General features: G+C 39.1%; 3 protein-coding genes and 1 long non-coding RNA gene across 6 annotated transcripts in view; 1 reads left to right on the top strand and 3 right to left on the bottom strand.

Moving 5' to 3' along the window:
* The first annotated feature begins 1,561 nt into the window (after positions 1 to 1,561).
* Positions 1,562 to 7,695, top strand: LOC117759440 (high choriolytic enzyme 1-like). Its single transcript, XM_034581576.1, has 10 exons — positions 1,562 to 1,597; positions 2,063 to 2,135; positions 3,193 to 3,196; positions 3,284 to 3,361; positions 3,700 to 3,855; positions 4,793 to 4,913; positions 5,506 to 5,684; positions 6,598 to 6,679; positions 6,915 to 7,039; positions 7,570 to 7,695. Coding segments are annotated over exons 2-10 (807 nt in total). The 5' UTR covers positions 1,562 to 1,597; positions 2,063 to 2,075; the 3' UTR covers positions 7,572 to 7,695.
* Positions 7,696 to 7,934: 239 nt separating this feature from the next.
* Positions 7,935 to 10,049, bottom strand: fadd (Fas (tnfrsf6)-associated via death domain). The gene is made up of 2 exons (XM_034581587.1): positions 9,685 to 10,049; positions 7,935 to 8,698 (listed from the first exon to the last, which is right to left on the bottom strand). Exons 1-2 carry the CDS (start codon positions 10,004 to 10,006, stop codon positions 8,421 to 8,423), a joined length of 600 nt encoding a protein of 199 aa, XP_034437478.1. The 5' UTR covers positions 10,007 to 10,049; the 3' UTR covers positions 7,935 to 8,420.
* A 1,277-nt stretch (positions 10,050 to 11,326) lies between these two features.
* On the bottom strand, positions 11,327 to 13,044 carry LOC117759452. The gene is made up of 2 exons (XR_004613470.1): positions 12,876 to 13,044; positions 11,327 to 12,333 (listed from the first exon to the last, which is right to left on the bottom strand). It is a non-coding gene; the product is annotated as an uncharacterized LOC117759452 (long non-coding RNA).
* A 204-nt stretch (positions 13,045 to 13,248) lies between these two features.
* Positions 13,249 to 17,870, bottom strand: part of ano1a (anoctamin 1, calcium activated chloride channel a) — a 54,279-nt gene continuing 49,657 nt past the window's right edge. For all 3 annotated transcript variants that reach the window (XM_034581521.1, XM_034581520.1, XM_034581519.1), the window contains one exon: positions 13,249 to 14,931. In XM_034581521.1, coding sequence (XP_034437412.1) covers positions 14,689 to 14,931 — 243 coding nt within the window. In that variant the 3' untranslated portion in view covers positions 13,249 to 14,688. The remainder of the gene's footprint in view (positions 14,932 to 17,870) is intronic.

Below are 17,870 nucleotides of genomic sequence, written 5' to 3'. Positions count from 1 at the left end.
TAGTTGTGGGATTCACCTTGTGCTATCAGCCAGCTCCAAGCAGTGTGGAGGTCTGGAACTTGTCATCGAACTTCTTAAACTTGCAAATATTCATTATGATATGCGAAGTTGCCCCGTATTCACCCTCAGACCTGTCAACCTAATGCCTGGCAGGATCTCTGTGTCACTGCCGCTCATCCGAAATGCATATTCCTTGCTGCTCACCTCTTTTTGTGCATCGTCTTATCCTTTGTGTCCTCTTAGACCACATCTGAAGCTAACTGCCCGCACTCTCAGGCCCACCATCACTTGAACTTGCCAAAGGCATCTTGAGCGTGGCTGCACTCGCACGCAAAAACTAATAAAAAACCCTTTTAACAGGGTAAAAAGAACGTAGAAACCTCAGAGAGAGCCACATGTGAGGGATCCCTCTCCCAGGACGGACAGAAGTACAGTAGATGTCAAGTGTAATGGAGAGCATCAGCAAGATAAGGGTATTTGCAGCATTGATTAGGATAAACACTTTGTAACATAATGGAAGGTAAATGAATTGATGGAATATTGTCAGTAATGGTCGAGTATCTGAGGAGACATATTTTATATCAAGCAGTCTTGTTGTAATCATAGTTCATGGTCAGCAGCCACCACGATCATGATCCACCATCAAGATCGGATGCCACTATAGTCCACAGTCATTGTCCACTGCCGCCATCAGGATCCACCATCAGCTGCCACCTCGATCGTGGTCCACCACCATTATCAGATGCCAACACGATACAGGACACTTACATTGATTAATCCAAGCTGCTTTTGTGTGACCCATGAGCCACAAGAAACTGTTACATAAATGTCTTTAATTTTCAAATACCTTCAAACACATGTAAACACATGTACATCACATGTAATGGAATTTATAAATAGCAAGTAAAACATTTGTGTTCTGTCATGATTTTCTTCCAATGAAAATGAATCCAACTACCACCACCACTCTTCTTTCTTTGGGGTACAACGGGCCCAATTTAAGAAAAAATAAAACAAGAAATTAGGGAATCTAACACAAATACAATGTGCACTACATGGTGAAAATTGTGTGTACACCCCTGTTTACATATTTTGTTTATTTTCATGTTAACATAAATCTTTTGTACACACTTTTGTACACACAGGGTTAGGGTTACTTAGGGATGACTCTTCAGACGACAGTTTACCTTCAACTCTGACTCAGACTGTCACCCATAAAGAAAGGATTTTTACAGTTTACTTTGGAGGAACTTGACATTATACCCATTAACATTGATCAGATCTCAACACCAACATCAGAGATGGACCTCACTAAGAATGTCTGTGTCTGAATGGCAAAAAAATCTTCAGCCCAGAAGTCTTTTTTTTTTTATTTAGAACTACTTTTTACGTACTGAGTCCTGAGAAAGGCCGTTTGGGTGCACACTGCTCACACACCAGATGCAGTGTTTCACACAGGTTACAAGGACACAGAACCATTTTCAGTGATAAAGGGGTGCTGCTGTGTTTGCACATTATGTTTATTTGTTCTACCTGAACAGTATAAAAACTGTCTGATTGTGACAGTAGGACACTGATTGTCTGTTCAGGTTCTCAGGTAAGACTCACACACCTCCTTTACCACTACACATTATATTGAAATACTGGACCACACATTACCAGAACATATTTCAGGATATGATTTTGTTTCTTTTTTTGTAAGAATTGTGCATAAAGAGAAACTGTGTTGGATTGCTGTGACTCAGCAAAGTACAGCAAGATGTCCACTTATTGGAGAGTAGCTGGTTTGATAACTGGCTCCTCCATTTTGCATCCAGAAATGTCCTTGGGCAAGACACTGCCCCCAGACAGCTGTGTCTTTGCTTTAGGAGAAATGTAAAGCTTCAGTCTTTCAATCAGTATTGTAACAAAAAAAAATGATATCGAGTAATAGAACCTGGATTGTTTGTTTTTTATAAAAAATATTGTTTTTATTTTACTTCTCTGTTGTAGATTTATGATTATATTTTGACCTTATCTCCCTCTTTATCTTCTCCCTCCTTTTTCTCTGTGGTCATCATAGGTCTGTTGTAGCCATGTTGGTTTTCTCTTGGTCTCTTTTGGCCTTGCTGCTTGTGTCCTCCTCCTCGGCTGAGGTACAAAACATCACAAACTACCTCATCTCACCAACATATCACATTTGTCAGAGACAAAATCAGTATCTTAGGAGACATTAAGCTAGGAATTGATTTTCATAGACTGTCTGAAATCCAAGTTGACAAAAGTTCAAAACTATTTTTAACCCTAACCCCCCAAAGAGAGAGAGAGAGAGAAAAAATGGCTCTTTCATTATTAAGAAGTAACTTTGGTTGCTTTTTGATATTTTTTTCAAACCGCCACCACTAAGCTGAAATATATTGAGCCCCAAAATGTTTTTAATATCAAAAACAAATATTTCTTAAATAAATCATCATTATAAGATACATTTCTTTTTTCAGTATAGAAATTAATATATCAAAATTTCATTAGTTTATTTTTAATCCATAATGACTTTTTTTCCATAACACACCAACACCTTGCTTTGAATCATTTTTATATCATTGATGTCATTGCTGCTGGATTTTGTTTCGCTTTAAAGAAGAACGATTTTAACACCCACAGCTGGTAGGAAAATAACATTAAATATAGGCTTGTATATAGAACTACAAACTAATCACCAACAAAATGAGAGCAGGAAGGCTGAAGTAATTATTGCAATATATGGTTACTGAAGCACAAACAAACTGTGCTCATCAAACCTGAATATTAAATTATTTTCTTTTCTATGCATTTATCTCAGTATTAAGATCTTCATTGATCTATTTTTACCTGCTCTACACTGCGAGACATGTCACTTCACTTCATTTCCTTTTTTTCATGCAGTGAATGTGGTTATGGCCTCCAAATGGAGACATATTTAGACAATATTATTGTATATATATTATATTTAAAAATTGTATGAGTAATATTTCAACTATGAATCGACTGTATTTTCATTAATTGTCACCAAAGCAATTCAACGATGTTTCACCCACTTTAGATGCAGATTAACATATAACAAAGCTTGAGGTTTCAGGACAATATGAGAGGATAGCTTAAGTTAAATTCTGCTTTTGTGAATGTACTTCTGCAACATTTTGCTCTTCTTTTCCATGTCTTTCTTGGCAAGCACAGGATGGTAAGTTGCTCATATTTCATTAAGTTTATATATTAAGAATTATGATGTGTACAGTTCATACAATCTCCCATAAAATGTGTTGTGCAGAGGTTGCTACCATGGAGGAGGACACATCCAGGGAGGTGTCTGTTGGTGAACTGCTGGAGAGAGCCAACAGAGACCGCAGTGAGCACAGCTTTCCATAAACTTAACTCGTGATTCTGTTCAGTCCCCTGGTCAGCATTTCACCATGCCATAGTCGTAATATTGAAGACAAACACATAAAACAATGCTATCACCATATTTTATTGTGTGATTAAAACCTTACACAGAATATAATGAACAATCTGACTGTGTCTTTTGATTCATTTCAAATAAGATCCACAAACAGGCAGAGACACAATTGACCTGTAAAAGTTTAAGGGCCATTCAGTCTGACAAAATAAAACAGTGAAACAAAGGATTCTATATGTTATTCTGTATGTATGTCAAACTCACCTCCAAAACCTTTGTTGGTTTTGCAGCCCCTGATTTTGATGAGCCCACCCTGATCGGAGGAGACATTGCTATCCAGTCTGAAGCTGACAGAAACGCTGACCCCTGCACCTCTAGGGGCTGCCTTTGGAGAAAGTGGACTGATGGGAAGGTCTACATCCCTTTCTACATTACCAATCACTTCTGTAAGCATCAATAGTTTTATTATTTTTATAGGGACAGACACCGTTTACTCACTTATTTGAGTGAGTAAAATGTATAATTAGCATTTACACCAACTGGCTACAACATCAAAACCATTGACAGCTAAAGTGAATAACTGTGATTATCCCATTACAACGACATCTGTCAGGTGGTGGGATGTACAGTATTTGGCAGCAAACAAAAAGTCAGGGTTAATGTGGTAGAAGCAGGAAAAATAGGCAAACAAAACAATCTGAATCTCTGACAAGGGCCATAACGGGAGTGTTAGATGACTGGGTCAGAGGCTCTAGAGCAGGGGTCTTCAACGTCTTTCAGGCCAAGGACCCCCAAACTGATGGAGAGATGGAGCAGGGACCCCCTACTATATATCTTGTACAAAATTGTGTTTTATATTAAACTGGGACTAGTGCCATGTATAAACATAGCTACCCTGTTATTGTGCATTCAATACTAAGCTATTCAAATAATACATAGGTTCATATATTCATGTTTTTATTATTGTGTGTCGCTGAATGTGTGAATTGCTGACTGAAAGATAACATCTTCTGCCTCCATTTATCTGTTCGCTACAATATGTTGGATTCATGTTAATGTGTATTTAAAGACATTTAAATTTGTGGAAAAAAAATTGGTTGAAAAAAAAAAAAAAGATTTAAAGAATATACAAAATTGTCTAATCAACCAAAAATGTTGCGACCCCCCCTGCAGTACCTCCGCAAATGTTCCACTAAATCAAGCCCCCCTTCAGACACTATTTTGCAGAGGCTCAATCACTGCATCCAGGGTTTAGTGCCACCCAGGCTGATTGTATGAACCAGAGTTGATGATGGGTCACTGATGCATTGCTGTGGAAAGGGGGTGTTGCTATGCGAGACTAGCTACACTGTTACAGATCCTCTCAACCTGCCATCCCACCAGCCTCCCGTGAGCAGGCTATCATCATCCGTGGACTGGAGTCCTTTTCTTCAGTTTCCTGCATCCGTTTCAGACCCTACCAGGATGGTGATCATGAGTGGCTGAGCATTGAGTCCAGGAGCGGGTAAGGCTCGGGCTCGGGGTTCACTACATAACACCAAGGTTTAAAGGCACCGTGAGGGGAAAAAAATAGATTTTCCCAAGTTGTGTCCTGTTAATTGCTTTATAATTTCTTCTTATATCTGTCTTTTCTATTCCTGTAAGCGGTTTCAAATGTTAAATGACTCATTCTGCTCTCAAGGTCCTATACATTCTGCTTTTCAAATCCAGCGATACTGTAAACGCCAATCAATATCCACAACTGCTTTGTATTTTTAACAGACAAACGTAAATGTGAGGAATCAAACAGCTCTGACAGCTGTTTCATCAAGTCTATTAGTCATCCATGCAGGATTTCAATGAGTTTTTGTTTTTGCTTCAACAATTCACATCCTTAAAAATGTGTGATATAACATCTGTCTTGAAGTTTCTGTCTTTCATCTCAGTCCTCCCTTTCACTAACTTTTAATTACTCAGATAAATTACAGAAAGTTCAGGCTTTTAGATGACTAATTTACCTGGGACCAACAATAGATACTAACTGATATTTGCTACATCTGTGCAATAAGGAGATTTTATTTCATAATATCTTTTACGATTATGTTATGTTTCCACAGCTGCTACTCATACGTAGGTCGTCAAGGTGGTGGTCAGACTGTGTCTCTGAGTCGTCAGGGTTGTCTGTACCACAGCACTGTCCAGCATGAGCTGCTCCACGCCCTCGGCTTCAACCATGAACAGACTCGCTCTGACAGAGACAGCTACATTAAGGTGGCCTGGGAAAACATTGTTGATGGTAAGACATTTTTACTATAAACTATAGGCTTTGACTTGTATAAACTAAGAAGTAGTCCAAGAGGCAGAGCTGTTCTAGAGACAGAAATACATGAGCATTGTTTGAGTTAAACTTGACTAATTGGAGAAAACACTCTATATAAAAAATTCTAACATTTAAGAGATGAAGGATATATCTACTGACTTTTTCAAATGCCCAAGATTGGGGTGTGTTATGCAAGTAGTGGCTGATATGGCATGGTGCCTGTAGCCTACAGCAGAGATGAGGAGTCTGGTCACCCCAATTGTTTCTATCTCGACACTAAAGGCTTCTACTTTGCACTTTCAGTCTTCAGGCCCACCCAGCCCTGAATCAACTGGCATTAATTGAGGACATTTTTCAGACTTCACGCAGCTCCCTCTGGTCACACTTAAGGCTTTAAACAGCTTTTTTTTCCCACATACACAAAATAACTCAATGCCTGGAAACAAAGTGGTGGAGTTTTAGTTATTTTGGGCTGGTTTTTAGAGCCACTGTCAAGAAATTAAGCTTAATAGAAAATACATGATGATTATTAAATTATGATTTTATTCATCAAAACATGCATTGGTCGAAGTGTAATTGGGCAAGATACTGAACCCCAAATTTCCCAACTGCTGTGCTGGCAGTGTGTGAGTGATGTTTAATAGAGAAAGTGCTGCACTTGTATGAATATGTGTGTGTGAATGGCAGAAATGTATTGTACATTTTGAGTGATCATCAAGACTAAACATGTGCTGTATAAATACAAACCATTTACCATTAAACTGCAATTTCCTAGTAACTTTGAGTTTACAGTATGTTTTACACACATTGAAAAACTGCTGATTATCTATTGAGCTCCTCAAATCGCCGTACATGTGTGTGATTGACACATTTTCTATTATCCCTGCAGGCATGGAGTACAACTTTGATAAGATTGACACTTTAAACCAGGGAACTCCTTACGACTACAACTCTGTCATGCAATATGAGAGGTATGAATAATTTCATGTTTGTATCATTAACTTTATTTGGTATATTTCATTTTTCTTTCATTTCCCCTGTAAACCTCCACTGTCTGTATAGACTCTCCTGCACAAGGAGCTATTAATCAGTGACAGCAGGGACAATGCAAATCTGCACCCAAAATAATAAAAAATCGCCAGACTTATCAGTGATTGTTCTTTACAAAATAAATGAACTTGCATTGTGGTATCTATGATTCTCCAGGTACGCCTTCTCCAAGAACAACCGTCCCACTATGGTTCCCATTCCCGACAGCAATGTATCCTTTGGCCAGGCCTCCCAGATGAGCAGGAATGACATTGACCGACTGAACAGGCTGTATGAGTGTTGTAAGTGTTCTGTCGTTTAGCTGGATCACAGAGAAATTCACAGTAATGCCACAGTAAAGTTTGTGCTTGTTGTAATCACTTGTCCTCCCTGAAGGTATGAAAAATGCACCTACAATATAGGCATATCTATCATAAGGCTTAAGCAGTCTGGATTTCATGTAAACTATGTGGGAATCTTCTAAAGTCACAGTCTTTTTGGCACAGAAGTCAGTTTATATTACACTGTCCTTGCTAGACAAGACAGAGAGCATCAGCATCAATACACTTTATGTTTCTGATGAAGTGACAAAACCCTGTAGCAGCTAGTAGGTAGAATACATGCATCTTTGTGTTTAAAAGGGACACACAGGGAAGATTGGACTAAAAGTACAATAACTTTACAAGTGAATTTCTTGATTTGTCTAACTCAGGCTGTTGGAGCTCTACATAAGCTTGAAAGATTAACCCCCATTACTACAACTGAACATTTTTTTTAGTTGAAGCACTTCCCTTCAAAAACATTCACCTAATAACATGTATTTCCTTTGCAGAAACTGCATGTGACCTTTGACCTGCTGCCTTGATGACATCAAAGCAGATGAAGGCAATGAGTGCCTTGGGCAGATGGAAGTTTGAGTGGTCCTGTAACAATAAACTTGCAAACTTCAGATCATAAATGTTCACTGACTGACTTGGTTAAGAACTTAAACACTAAAGATTCTGGAGATGTGAAGGCAGTTAGCCTGGCTCTGTCCAACAATAACAAAAATCCGCCAGAGTTTCTAAAGCTCACACATTTCACACAGTTGCATCTCGTCTATGATTCAGGAAAAACAGCACTTCACCGTTGCTGTATTCTTTAATTAACAGACAGACAGATGTGAGTCGTATTTATCTTCTGATCCAAGTCTCTGACTGAAAGCAAATAAGTGGATTTCCCCCAGTACACAACATCTACAGTATATCCACTGATTTGATACTAATAATACTCACTACCCCTGCTTTATAACAGGACCTTTATGTGAGGTTAGTGCACATACAAGTACAGCTTTTTTATAGTGGAGTCTGTATCAAATAGGACTGTCCTTCAGCTTTTCCTCTTGAAAGGTTTAGAACACCAGTTCAGTCCTCTTTTACAATTGCAGGAAACTTAAATCATTCTTGCTCTTCTAATAATGGCACTGATGACATTAAATCTGAAAATGTCATCCCACATGTAGATACAATTTGCATTTGATATAACATAAAAAGAAATTGTCAGACATAAAAAAAGCTATTGTTATACATTTTATGACATTCAGAAAGTCAATTGATTCACCTCAACAATCATAATTTAATATATAGCTATAGTAGTACATTTCATTTTCACTGAGTTTTTCTCAATCTCATCTGTTGATCTCCATCAATATCCTTGGGCTGCCAGTTTGCCCTCCACTTTATCAGCAGTCAGGTTGTAGTCACACGCCCTCAGGGCTTCTATCAGCTCCTTTGCTCGGGCCTGGGCTCCTCGACTCTTTCTCCACGCCTTCAGCAGCTCTACTACTGTCTCCTCCAGTTCTGTGGGATACCTCCTGCCTATGGACTCCAACTTGACATCACTCAAACCCAGTTTGCGGCCCAGTTTACGCCAATGCCTTCCTACGTTTTCTGCGATCACCTCCGTGGCAATGTCCAGTTTGGCTGAAAGAGGAGGAGATATAATGGGTTTAGAGAAAAAGGTTTTATACTTTTGGGAAACCCCTTGCCCAAGCAACAGCCCATTTGCCCTGTTTGGTCAAGCTGTCTCTCTGGAAAATAATTATAATCATCATCATCATCATCATCATCATTTCCTATATGTAACTAACTTAATGTGAAGTAGGCCTTTTAATGCATTTTTTAAAGTTGGAAATAGACAAATACCAATCAAAAAGTAATACCTATTCATATGAAGACATATATACAAAGTATATTATATCTGTGCGAAAAATACGTTTATGTCGGAGCGAACCACAAAATCTCAAGAAGCCTGGGGATCAAGTAAAACACCAGTACTAACATGGTAAGATAAGGACAACAAACATGGTCAACAAACCAAAAAGCCATCAAGAAGAATCACCGAGTCAAGCCACTGTTAGCTTTAGGGCTGTTGGAAGGAAGTTCATTTGTGGAATATACAGTATTTCAAGCATCATCTTCAGTTGACCTGGAGCTTTTTTTCCAGTGCGAAATGCAAGTCAATGAATCAGTGAGATGTGCTTAAGTTAAATGAATGGGAATAATGTGCCAGTAAAGTATAAATAAAGTAATCCTACCACTCCAAAACCATTCTGATTTGAAAATGCTCTGGACATTAATCTATGAAGTAGTAGCAATAGCAGTTGGAGTAGTAGAAGAAGCAATTTCGTCATCAGCAACTGCCGACGCGAAACTTGCTGGAAAGTGTCCCCAGATCACTGCACGGCGATCTGTGAGCCGTCGTTTGCTGTAACCGTCAAGCAAGTCTGACGGATCACAGTCCAGTGAAGTGAAGTAGATGTTATATACAGTTGCAAATTGCCACTGTAAAGTTTCGGGCTGTTTGGCCACTCCAAGCACACATACCGTAAGAGAGCTAAAGAACTCGCGTTGAAAAATCAAGCGGAGGCTGGCTTGACAAGCTTGAGAGCGAGAGAGAGTTTCATTACCTTTCTCCGCCTGGTCCGGTTCACTGTCAGTGTTTCCACTCGGACTTTCAAACGCGGTTAATTTGTCTGCGAGATCGTGTCGTTGAATTTGTTGGAGTCGCTCGGACAACGCCTCTGTTTCAGCGGCTCCCAGCTCCCCTCTCTCTGTCAGAACCTGAAAGAGTTTGATTCCGCTGTTGATCTTCTCCCGATCTTTTTTCCCGATCTTCTCTCGATACAGAAACTTCAATTTCTCCAGCTCGTCACTGGAAAGCTGGTTTGAAATCTCAAGTAAAACAGCGTCAAATTGTAAAGAGCTCATTCTTTCACACAGACTGAACATCGGATCTTTCTGAACTAGGAAACACTTCACTTGTACTTTCACTTCCGTGTGTTTGTTACTTTGCCTGATTTACGGTAATTGTCGTATTTGTACACTAATTTCGCCACTGTGCGACGGATGATCGATAACGCCACAATTCCAATAATCTAAGATAATTAAATCATCTAGCGAGAGTATGATGAGTTACAACTATCGGTGACATATGGGTCTACGTGGTTTATGCATACGTACTGTGATAGTGTATGTGACTGCGTCTGTTTTCCACGGTTACAACGGTTTGAAAATTGATGCGCGTTAATTCCTGGTATTGCGGTAAAGGACATGGAGCGAAAAAAAGGCCGAAAACAATCGTTGAAAGTTGAATTTAAATTATTATAGACGTTTGACAAAATATGTAAAACGATTTTGATTTCCCCACAACACATTAACAAGTATAATGAAATGGAATGTAATTAATATATATATATATTGAGAAAGTCTAACTTGCTCATATAAAATATTATTAAGAATCCTCAAGAGTTGACAACAACTTTTCACCTTACTCTTGTTCATGGTGACCCCCACTATCTGCATGTCAAGTTTCAAATAAAATGTGTTTGTTTAAAACCTTCTGAAACTTGACATACAGAGGGGGTCAACCTGAACAACAGCACTCTTAAGAATTAAAAAAAAATTATATTCAATACAAGCAGGTTGTGAATTCCATAAAGAAAATTTAGCTGACCTTTGTGAAGGAATTTTTGACCATCCTCACAAATTGCATTTGTTTACAGAACAGAGCCGGCATCATGCTACACACACTCCCTTCTCTAGCAGTACTCAAGGTCAGGTTATAGATAAAAGGCTAGCAGTACACTGTAGTGTCTGTGCTCAGGGACTTTCATTCCTTATTCAAATGCCCCAGACAGAGAGGCACCAAATCCAACTCTTTTCTAAATTATATCAGAAGCAAGACGTAAGCACACAATGTGATTTTGGTATGCATGCTTTAGGTATTTGGAGACACTAGGGGGCACTAAGCACCAGACCAGGTAGGATTCACAATACAGGTAGCAGGTGTGTTAATGAGTGGAAGCACCAGGAAGGGACAGCGCACGAAGAGAAGCTGCAGGAGAAGAACATGTATATCATTGCTTTTGAATGGAATAATAAATCAACCCAACCGTAAATTGTGCGTGCACAATGGACTTCTTTAATTGCCTGAGTACAACCCAACTGAACTGGTGCCTCAGTGGCTCTTTGTTAAGTCGGAAACATATTTTGACAAATAGCCACTACATATACATACAAATATATATTAATCAATGTGCACACCCCAGGTAGTTCCTCACTCATTTATTTGCAATATGAAGAAAAGACAAATCTGTTATACGTGCATATACACTCATGCATGTTGTGAAATGAGCATTGACATACATTATAATAGATATTACCATGTTACAGTATTTAGTGTTTTATTGATGGCTGTAAATACATGGCAACAAATTGCAGAAGAACATCTCATGAGGGACATGGAGGGATGGTCTTGAGGTGTCAGGTCATAAGAAACTGTGAGGGAAAATATTCTTTGTAATTATATAACACTATATAACTAAAACCTAACCTACACACACGCACACACACACACACGTGTGCAGTTTTTGCTCAAAAAAAGTTATATCCCAGAAAGAAGTAATGTCTGTCCAGATACTGTGAAATAGGCCGATATTGATGGTTTGTCGTACATTAAATAATGAATGAAATTCAAGACAATTACATAAAGTATATTCTTGTCATTGTGACAGTTGATCGTTCAGTGGTCCCCTGTAGGCTGATGAAAACCTTTCAACACATTAGATACACTTAGAAATGCCCTGTCTTATAACAACATAAATACAACATTTTGACCTAAAAGTGATTTTACATCAAAATGTAATAATACATTCTCTCAGTCTGGGTAGTTCAACATATTTACAGCAGAGGGCAGGATTTGACACACACTGATAAGACTGTATTGTTACCGCATGTTTCGTCTACAGTATAGTAACTTTCCTCAAAGTGATATCCAGCCACTCTCATATTTTTTGCAGCAGGAAAAATACAAAAATTATATATATTATTCAGTCATTGTGCTTGAATTGTTTAAGAATTGCAGCTTTAGGAGAACACCAATTATTTTGAAGGTTCATATAAGGCAAGATAATAATAAAGCAGTTTACGTGAAAACTGCTAAATGAAGCTCTAAAATGAGCCAGTGGTGGTTTGGAGAAGGTATAAGTTGACTGTGTTATCTTCTAGAGCAGCTAGAAGGAAATAAGGCAGGGTAAGAGAGTCAGTAATGCTGTTTTCTTACTTAACAACGGTCATATTGGTCCCCTCAATCAACACACTGCTGCTGCTTTACAGCGACATGAAAACATTCTAAATTTAACGAAAACTAAATGCAATGTCCATTTAAATTATAATGTCACATTTATAGGTGAGATTCTTCAATCTCAATTGTTCCAAGATGCAGCTATCTTACATTATATTAGTGCGATGGCATACACCGTTTACATTACTATATGAAAACATTAGCCTTAAATCTGTTCTATGAATGATTAAACATACATTTGAAAAGTTAACATTTTCATTTCATTTACAGTTGCTAACACTACACAAAGTAGTTACGGATTAACAGAATTTCACTATGAATTGCAGTATGGGGATGAAAAATATACCCAGCAAACCCCTCTAATAAAGAAAGCTGGACATCTTAATGATATGCAAAAATGTCAATTGTTTTTATGACACTGACTTCACCATTTTAGTTACCTCGATGATGATATGATGTTTAGCTACCAGACACAGAGCAACATTACCATTAATTTGCAGTCATGTTGATTATAACAGCTCAACCAATAAGTTCAACCCAAAGAGAATTATCAACTCCTGAATTCACCTTAAAGGTTCAGTGTGTAGAATTTAGTGACATCTGGTGGTGAAGTTGCATGTTGCAGCTGAATACCCCTCACCTCACCCTCCCCTTACAAACATGAAAGAGAACCTGTGGTAGCCTTCAGTCCTTACAAAAACTCAAAAGTTGTTTAGTTTGTCTAGTTTGGGCTCCTGTAAAAACATGGTGGCCTCTGTAGAGAGGACCCGCTCCCAATGTAAATATAAAGTATTTAAATATAAAGGGCCCGTTCTAGGCAAACAACAATTCGTACAATTTAGATGAAACACACTAGTGAAAAAAAATAGGATTATTTTATATTCAATTCCTGCCAATAGATCCCCTTCACCTTAATCTTAAACACTGGACCTTTTAGCTCTACACAGTATTTTAGAGTATTTTAGTTTAAAACTCATTTCCAATAGCAGGAAGCTTCAAAAACACTAAGAGAGAAAACAATTGTTCCGGCTCATCACCAGACTGCAGACAGATAAAGTAAATAATCTGCTAGTTACAAGTTAATCAGAGGTAAACTAAACTGAATGAACTAAAGTGATTACTTGACTGATAGACATTGTATATACATATGAATGCTAATGATGATTTATGTTGGACATGAAAATGACTTTTGCAAATACTTTCACCATATCAGATTTTATAAGGTGATAAGATGTCAGTGTTATATGCTTGTTTTATGCTGTTCCGCTGAAGACAAAATATAGTTCATACAGCAGAAACACAGGAAACACTACTGGAATTATTAAAATTTTCCGACTCTGTGGACATCATGACATCCCTTTGTATTTATATTGTAAGTCTGAACCCACCAATCTTGCAGCTTTAATTCCAGTTCATTACAATGAATAATTATGACTTGTGCTTTCAGGAATAATGCCACTGAGCACTGTTAGGCTGTTTGTTCAACAATAAGCACTGTGGCACTCACACAAGAGAATAGTACAAATCAATAGGCTGGTTCTGGTCCTTCAAAACCTGTGTCCAAACAACAAAAGCCCAAGTGCCTGACCATGTTGCATATTAAAGAAAAACATCAATAAATTCCTGCATTTGTATAGAATTGTGCAAAACAGAAAAAGGCCTGTCTGAGCTGTTTATATTGATAGTATTCATTGGTTTTGTATCTCACCCTTAAGATATCAAGACCATTTGGATTGACTGACAGGCAGTTTCCAGTACAAAAGCTGCATTAAGTTGCTAGGTATGAACTTCATGCTCAAAAATATGATTCATATTAGGTTGCAGTTTGGTGTTATTGTCTCAGACATCCTGAATGCTCTCATCAATGAGTAAATTCCCCCGAGTCTTATGAAGATAATGGCTTGTTCCTTTTAATTACATCCAATAAATAATGTTTTGTGATCATAAACCCTGTGGATGAGTAATTGTCTACTAATACCAAGTCTGCTACTTCCTGGATTTTTGGTAATGCCTGATAAGGTTATGTCTGGCTTGTTGAAAAATGTATCAAAATAACATGGGAAAAGTGTTAAAAACAAACAAGCAAAAACAGCCAGTTTATCGGCTGAAGGAATTCTAATGTGAACACTTCAAAATAAGTCAGGTCATTCCAGAAAATATTCCCAAACAATTTAAATGTAACAAAAGCTAAAATATGTATTACAAAATGAACATATGTTGAAGGATGCACATTACCCATTACCAGCTAGCTATAAGCAGCTGATCAACTTATTTACAGTTTGTATACAAGTTAGGGTGTTGGCTTCTCTCATATCCCACAGCAAGCAGTCTAACAGCAGTTGGCATGTGAGATGGGCCGTGAGCGTGGCTGTGGTGGGCTTTGATTAGCCGATGAGGTGGAGGTGCAGTTGTCCTGGTTGTGGTTGTCACGCGCAGCAAGTCTTTTGCCCTGCTCCTCCTTCATAAAAAGCTCCACCATGAGGATCTTCTCCTTGTGGATCTGGAGGCTGATATCCTTGGGGATGTCTGGGATTAGCCAGTCTACAAAGTCACTCATAAGCATCACCATGTTCTGCACAGAATAGAGTGGACAAAGAGCTGATTGGAACATCTTAGAAATGGACATCTCATCAAAAACCTTGTCACAGAGTTACTTGCATAGTAACATTAAGGGAAGCCAATTCAATTTAAGCTCAAAAGCTCTGTCACATGCTCGCAAGATTTAAACATTTAAACATCTTGTTTTAAAGGACCCATATTTTACACCTTTCTGGGATTTAATTTGAGGCATTGGTCCCCCTAAGATGATATATCAGTGGTTTAAAGTTGAAAAAACTGCTGCAATGTGTATTTCCATGTCCTCTCTTCTGCCACTTTCTTGAGACCCTCCTCTGATTGGCTGACTGCACTTTGAGTGACACGCGACCAGGCCTATCAACGGTCTCATTCTGGCGCATTCAAGAAGAGAATAAGTTGTTCCATTAAATTTTACCTAATTGACTGCTAGAGTCAGCTCTAAATACTGAATGACATCTATCTCTTGCACACGCAGGTCAAGTGTTTGATAACAAAGTCATGTGTGACCTGGCATGATGTAGGACATAACATATATAAGCCCACAACATAATGATATTCCCTATATATTCTTGCAGGTAATCGGCAAATGCAGGTTGACCCACAGAAAAGAGATAGCCTTTTTTTGCTTGAAGCACTGCAATCCCATGATTGAGCTACAGTTTTGTCCTCTAAAGGCTGGGATGTTACAATTATGTCTGCATGTACTAACTCCTCTTTTTGCTGGTTCTCTGAGTGCCTAACAGAATAGTTGTGTTTTCCCTGCTTTGTGTGATCAGTTAGCAAATAAGCAGTACTGCTTTAACACCCAAGGTGGCAGCAGGCTAAGCATGGTTTTCCAAACATCCTTCTCACAAGCAACGTATTCCAGCTCCTCCTGTGAGATCTCAAGTTGTTCACAGGGAAGAGAGGATATATGAGGCCTCCAGTTTTGTGGTTACCCAGGGTTTCCTCCCTAATGAACTTGCCCAGAAAAAGGCACGCAGAAAGCATTCTGATAAGATGCTCAATCCAAATACACTGTCTCTTTTTGATCCAAAGGAGCAGCGGCTCCAGTGTGTGAATCCTCTGGATATCTGATTTCTGTGACCATACAGAGGGAGCTCAGCTAAAATGGCTGTGCCAGCAGTGTGTTAATCGGAAATGTGATTAAAAAAAAATGCTAAGCTATACTATATAGAGGTATACTGTATGAAGGTGTGTGAGACCTCTTTGCTAGCCTTCAACCATAATTAGTTATAGAGGCCTCCACAACTTTATGAATCCAGTCGCCCTTGGCTGCCAACTAACCCTGGTGGCTACCAGAACTATGGTCTATGCAATTCCTTGCTGTGCATAGGAAAACCCAAGGAAGGCTCAGTTTTATTTGCTGATTCCACAAAAACAGGGAGGTATTTGCTGAATGTATAGGGCAAACTTACCAGGGTTGATAACATTTCTCAACAAATTCTGAACAAATGCCTGGTTCTAACACTATAGAGTTGGTTCATGTCCATCAATCTAAAGGATGCATATATTCTTACTCTAATAGCACTACATACCAGGCAGTACTGACACCTTGAATTACAAGGCAATCTAATGATATACAGATCCTCCCATAAATAGACAGCAAGCTAGGGCAGAATCTACCTTTCTGGTATGTGTTATAGTTGGGCCATACTATCAATTATGCCACACATATTCTGTTCATTGGTTTAAGCCTGAACCCTAGCCTCCCCAACGCCATGGTAACTACAAACCATACTCCATATTCTCTTCCATTTCCTGAAGAACAGGAGGATTAAATAAAGCTATTTTCTCAGGCTGCTGGGTGTGTTTACATCAGTGGCATCAGTAGAGCCACTGATCATCCCGTGATCACAGCCCTTCCCAATTTTGACCAATGAGTTCAATTTTGCAGTCATGGAGAAACAGGATGTAGTGATCAGGATGCATCTGACCCGCTCATGTCCCAAGGTGGTAATGACTGAAACTTCACCCTCTGGGTGGTGCACAGTATGGCAATATAGAGCGGTGAGTTGGTTCTCTGTGATATATTATTGGCACACCACAAGTTCCTGACGTTTTTGTGTGACAGTCATGTCCTTGTATGGCCAGGAAAATCTGCTACCTACCTTGACTATAGTTAAGGAGACACCGGATGAACCCATTAGCTGCAGGTGGCTCAGCATCTCCTTGTATGGACTTTACTTTATTTTGCCAGCCTCAGGCCTATGTACCTGATATGTCCCCACAATTTGACATTGGACGTGCTCTTCTAACAGAAACCTCCTTCATGGGAGTTGAGATTTCACAAAGGGGTGGTAGAGGAAATAAGATGCAAATATGGGATGGTGAGGTCCTCCACCCACTGCCCACTTTGGTTCTCCCATATGAAGACAAGAAACCCACTCGGACAGGAGTCCGGGTTGCGCAGGTTGCCTCCTCTATCCCTTCCCATCATCATTGATTACAGTAACACTAAACAGAGTGCAGCACAGACTCCTGTCAGTTGCACCAAACTGGCAAGGGAGGCCCAAGTTCCATGCGATGAACAGGATTTTGGTCGAAGTTCCATGGAGACTGGTCAAGAGGTGGGACCTGCTCTCACAGCAGAGGGGGCCACATCCAAGTCCAGAATGCCTGCACCTATGGATATGACCCATGAAGACCCTCACCTACTCCGCAAAGCTTGCAACCAAGAGTTTAGGTGTGGTCTAAAGCTCACAAAGAGGTTACTGGGATTTCTTTGGTGCCAATAATACTACTCCTTTTGCTGTCTTTATTGGAAAAAAAGCTCTCTGCTTCCACCCTGAACTTCAAGTGGAAAATCAGACGTTGGGGTTTTACACTAAGGTGAGATGGAGCCCAGGGGCATTCTCCCCCATATTCTTTCAAAATATATTTTCTCCTGCCGACTTTAATCAGCTAGATGAGCTGAAATTGTATATATTCTCA

This window comes from Hippoglossus hippoglossus, chromosome 3 (assembly GCF_009819705.1).
Source record: "Hippoglossus hippoglossus isolate fHipHip1 chromosome 3, fHipHip1.pri, whole genome shotgun sequence".
Lineage (NCBI taxonomy): Eukaryota > Metazoa > Chordata > Actinopteri > Pleuronectiformes > Pleuronectidae > Hippoglossus > Hippoglossus hippoglossus.
Note: the sequence above shows the minus strand (reverse complement) of the source record. Positions and strands in the feature narration are given on the sequence as shown.

Bases quoted from the DNA above. Each gene is read 5' to 3' on its own strand.
- LOC117759440 (XM_034581576.1), top strand. From the start codon at position 2,076: ATGTTGGTTTTCTCTTGGTCTCTTTTGGCCTTGCTGCTTGTGTCCTCC. The intron at 5,685-6,597 runs GTAAGACATTTT...TTATCCCTGCAG, and splicing joins CTGGGAAAACATTGTTGATG to GCATGGAGTACAACTTTGAT. The intron at 6,680-6,914 runs GTATGAATAATT...ATGATTCTCCAG, and splicing joins TCTGTCATGCAATATGAGAG to GTACGCCTTCTCCAAGAACA.
- fadd (XM_034581587.1), bottom strand. From the start codon at position 10,006: ATGTTCAGTCTGTGTGAAAGAATGAGCTCTTTACAATTTGACGCTGTT. The intron at 8,699-9,684 runs GTAATGAAACTC...CTCCTCTTTCAG, and splicing joins ACCGGACCAGGCGGAGAAAG to CCAAACTGGACATTGCCACG.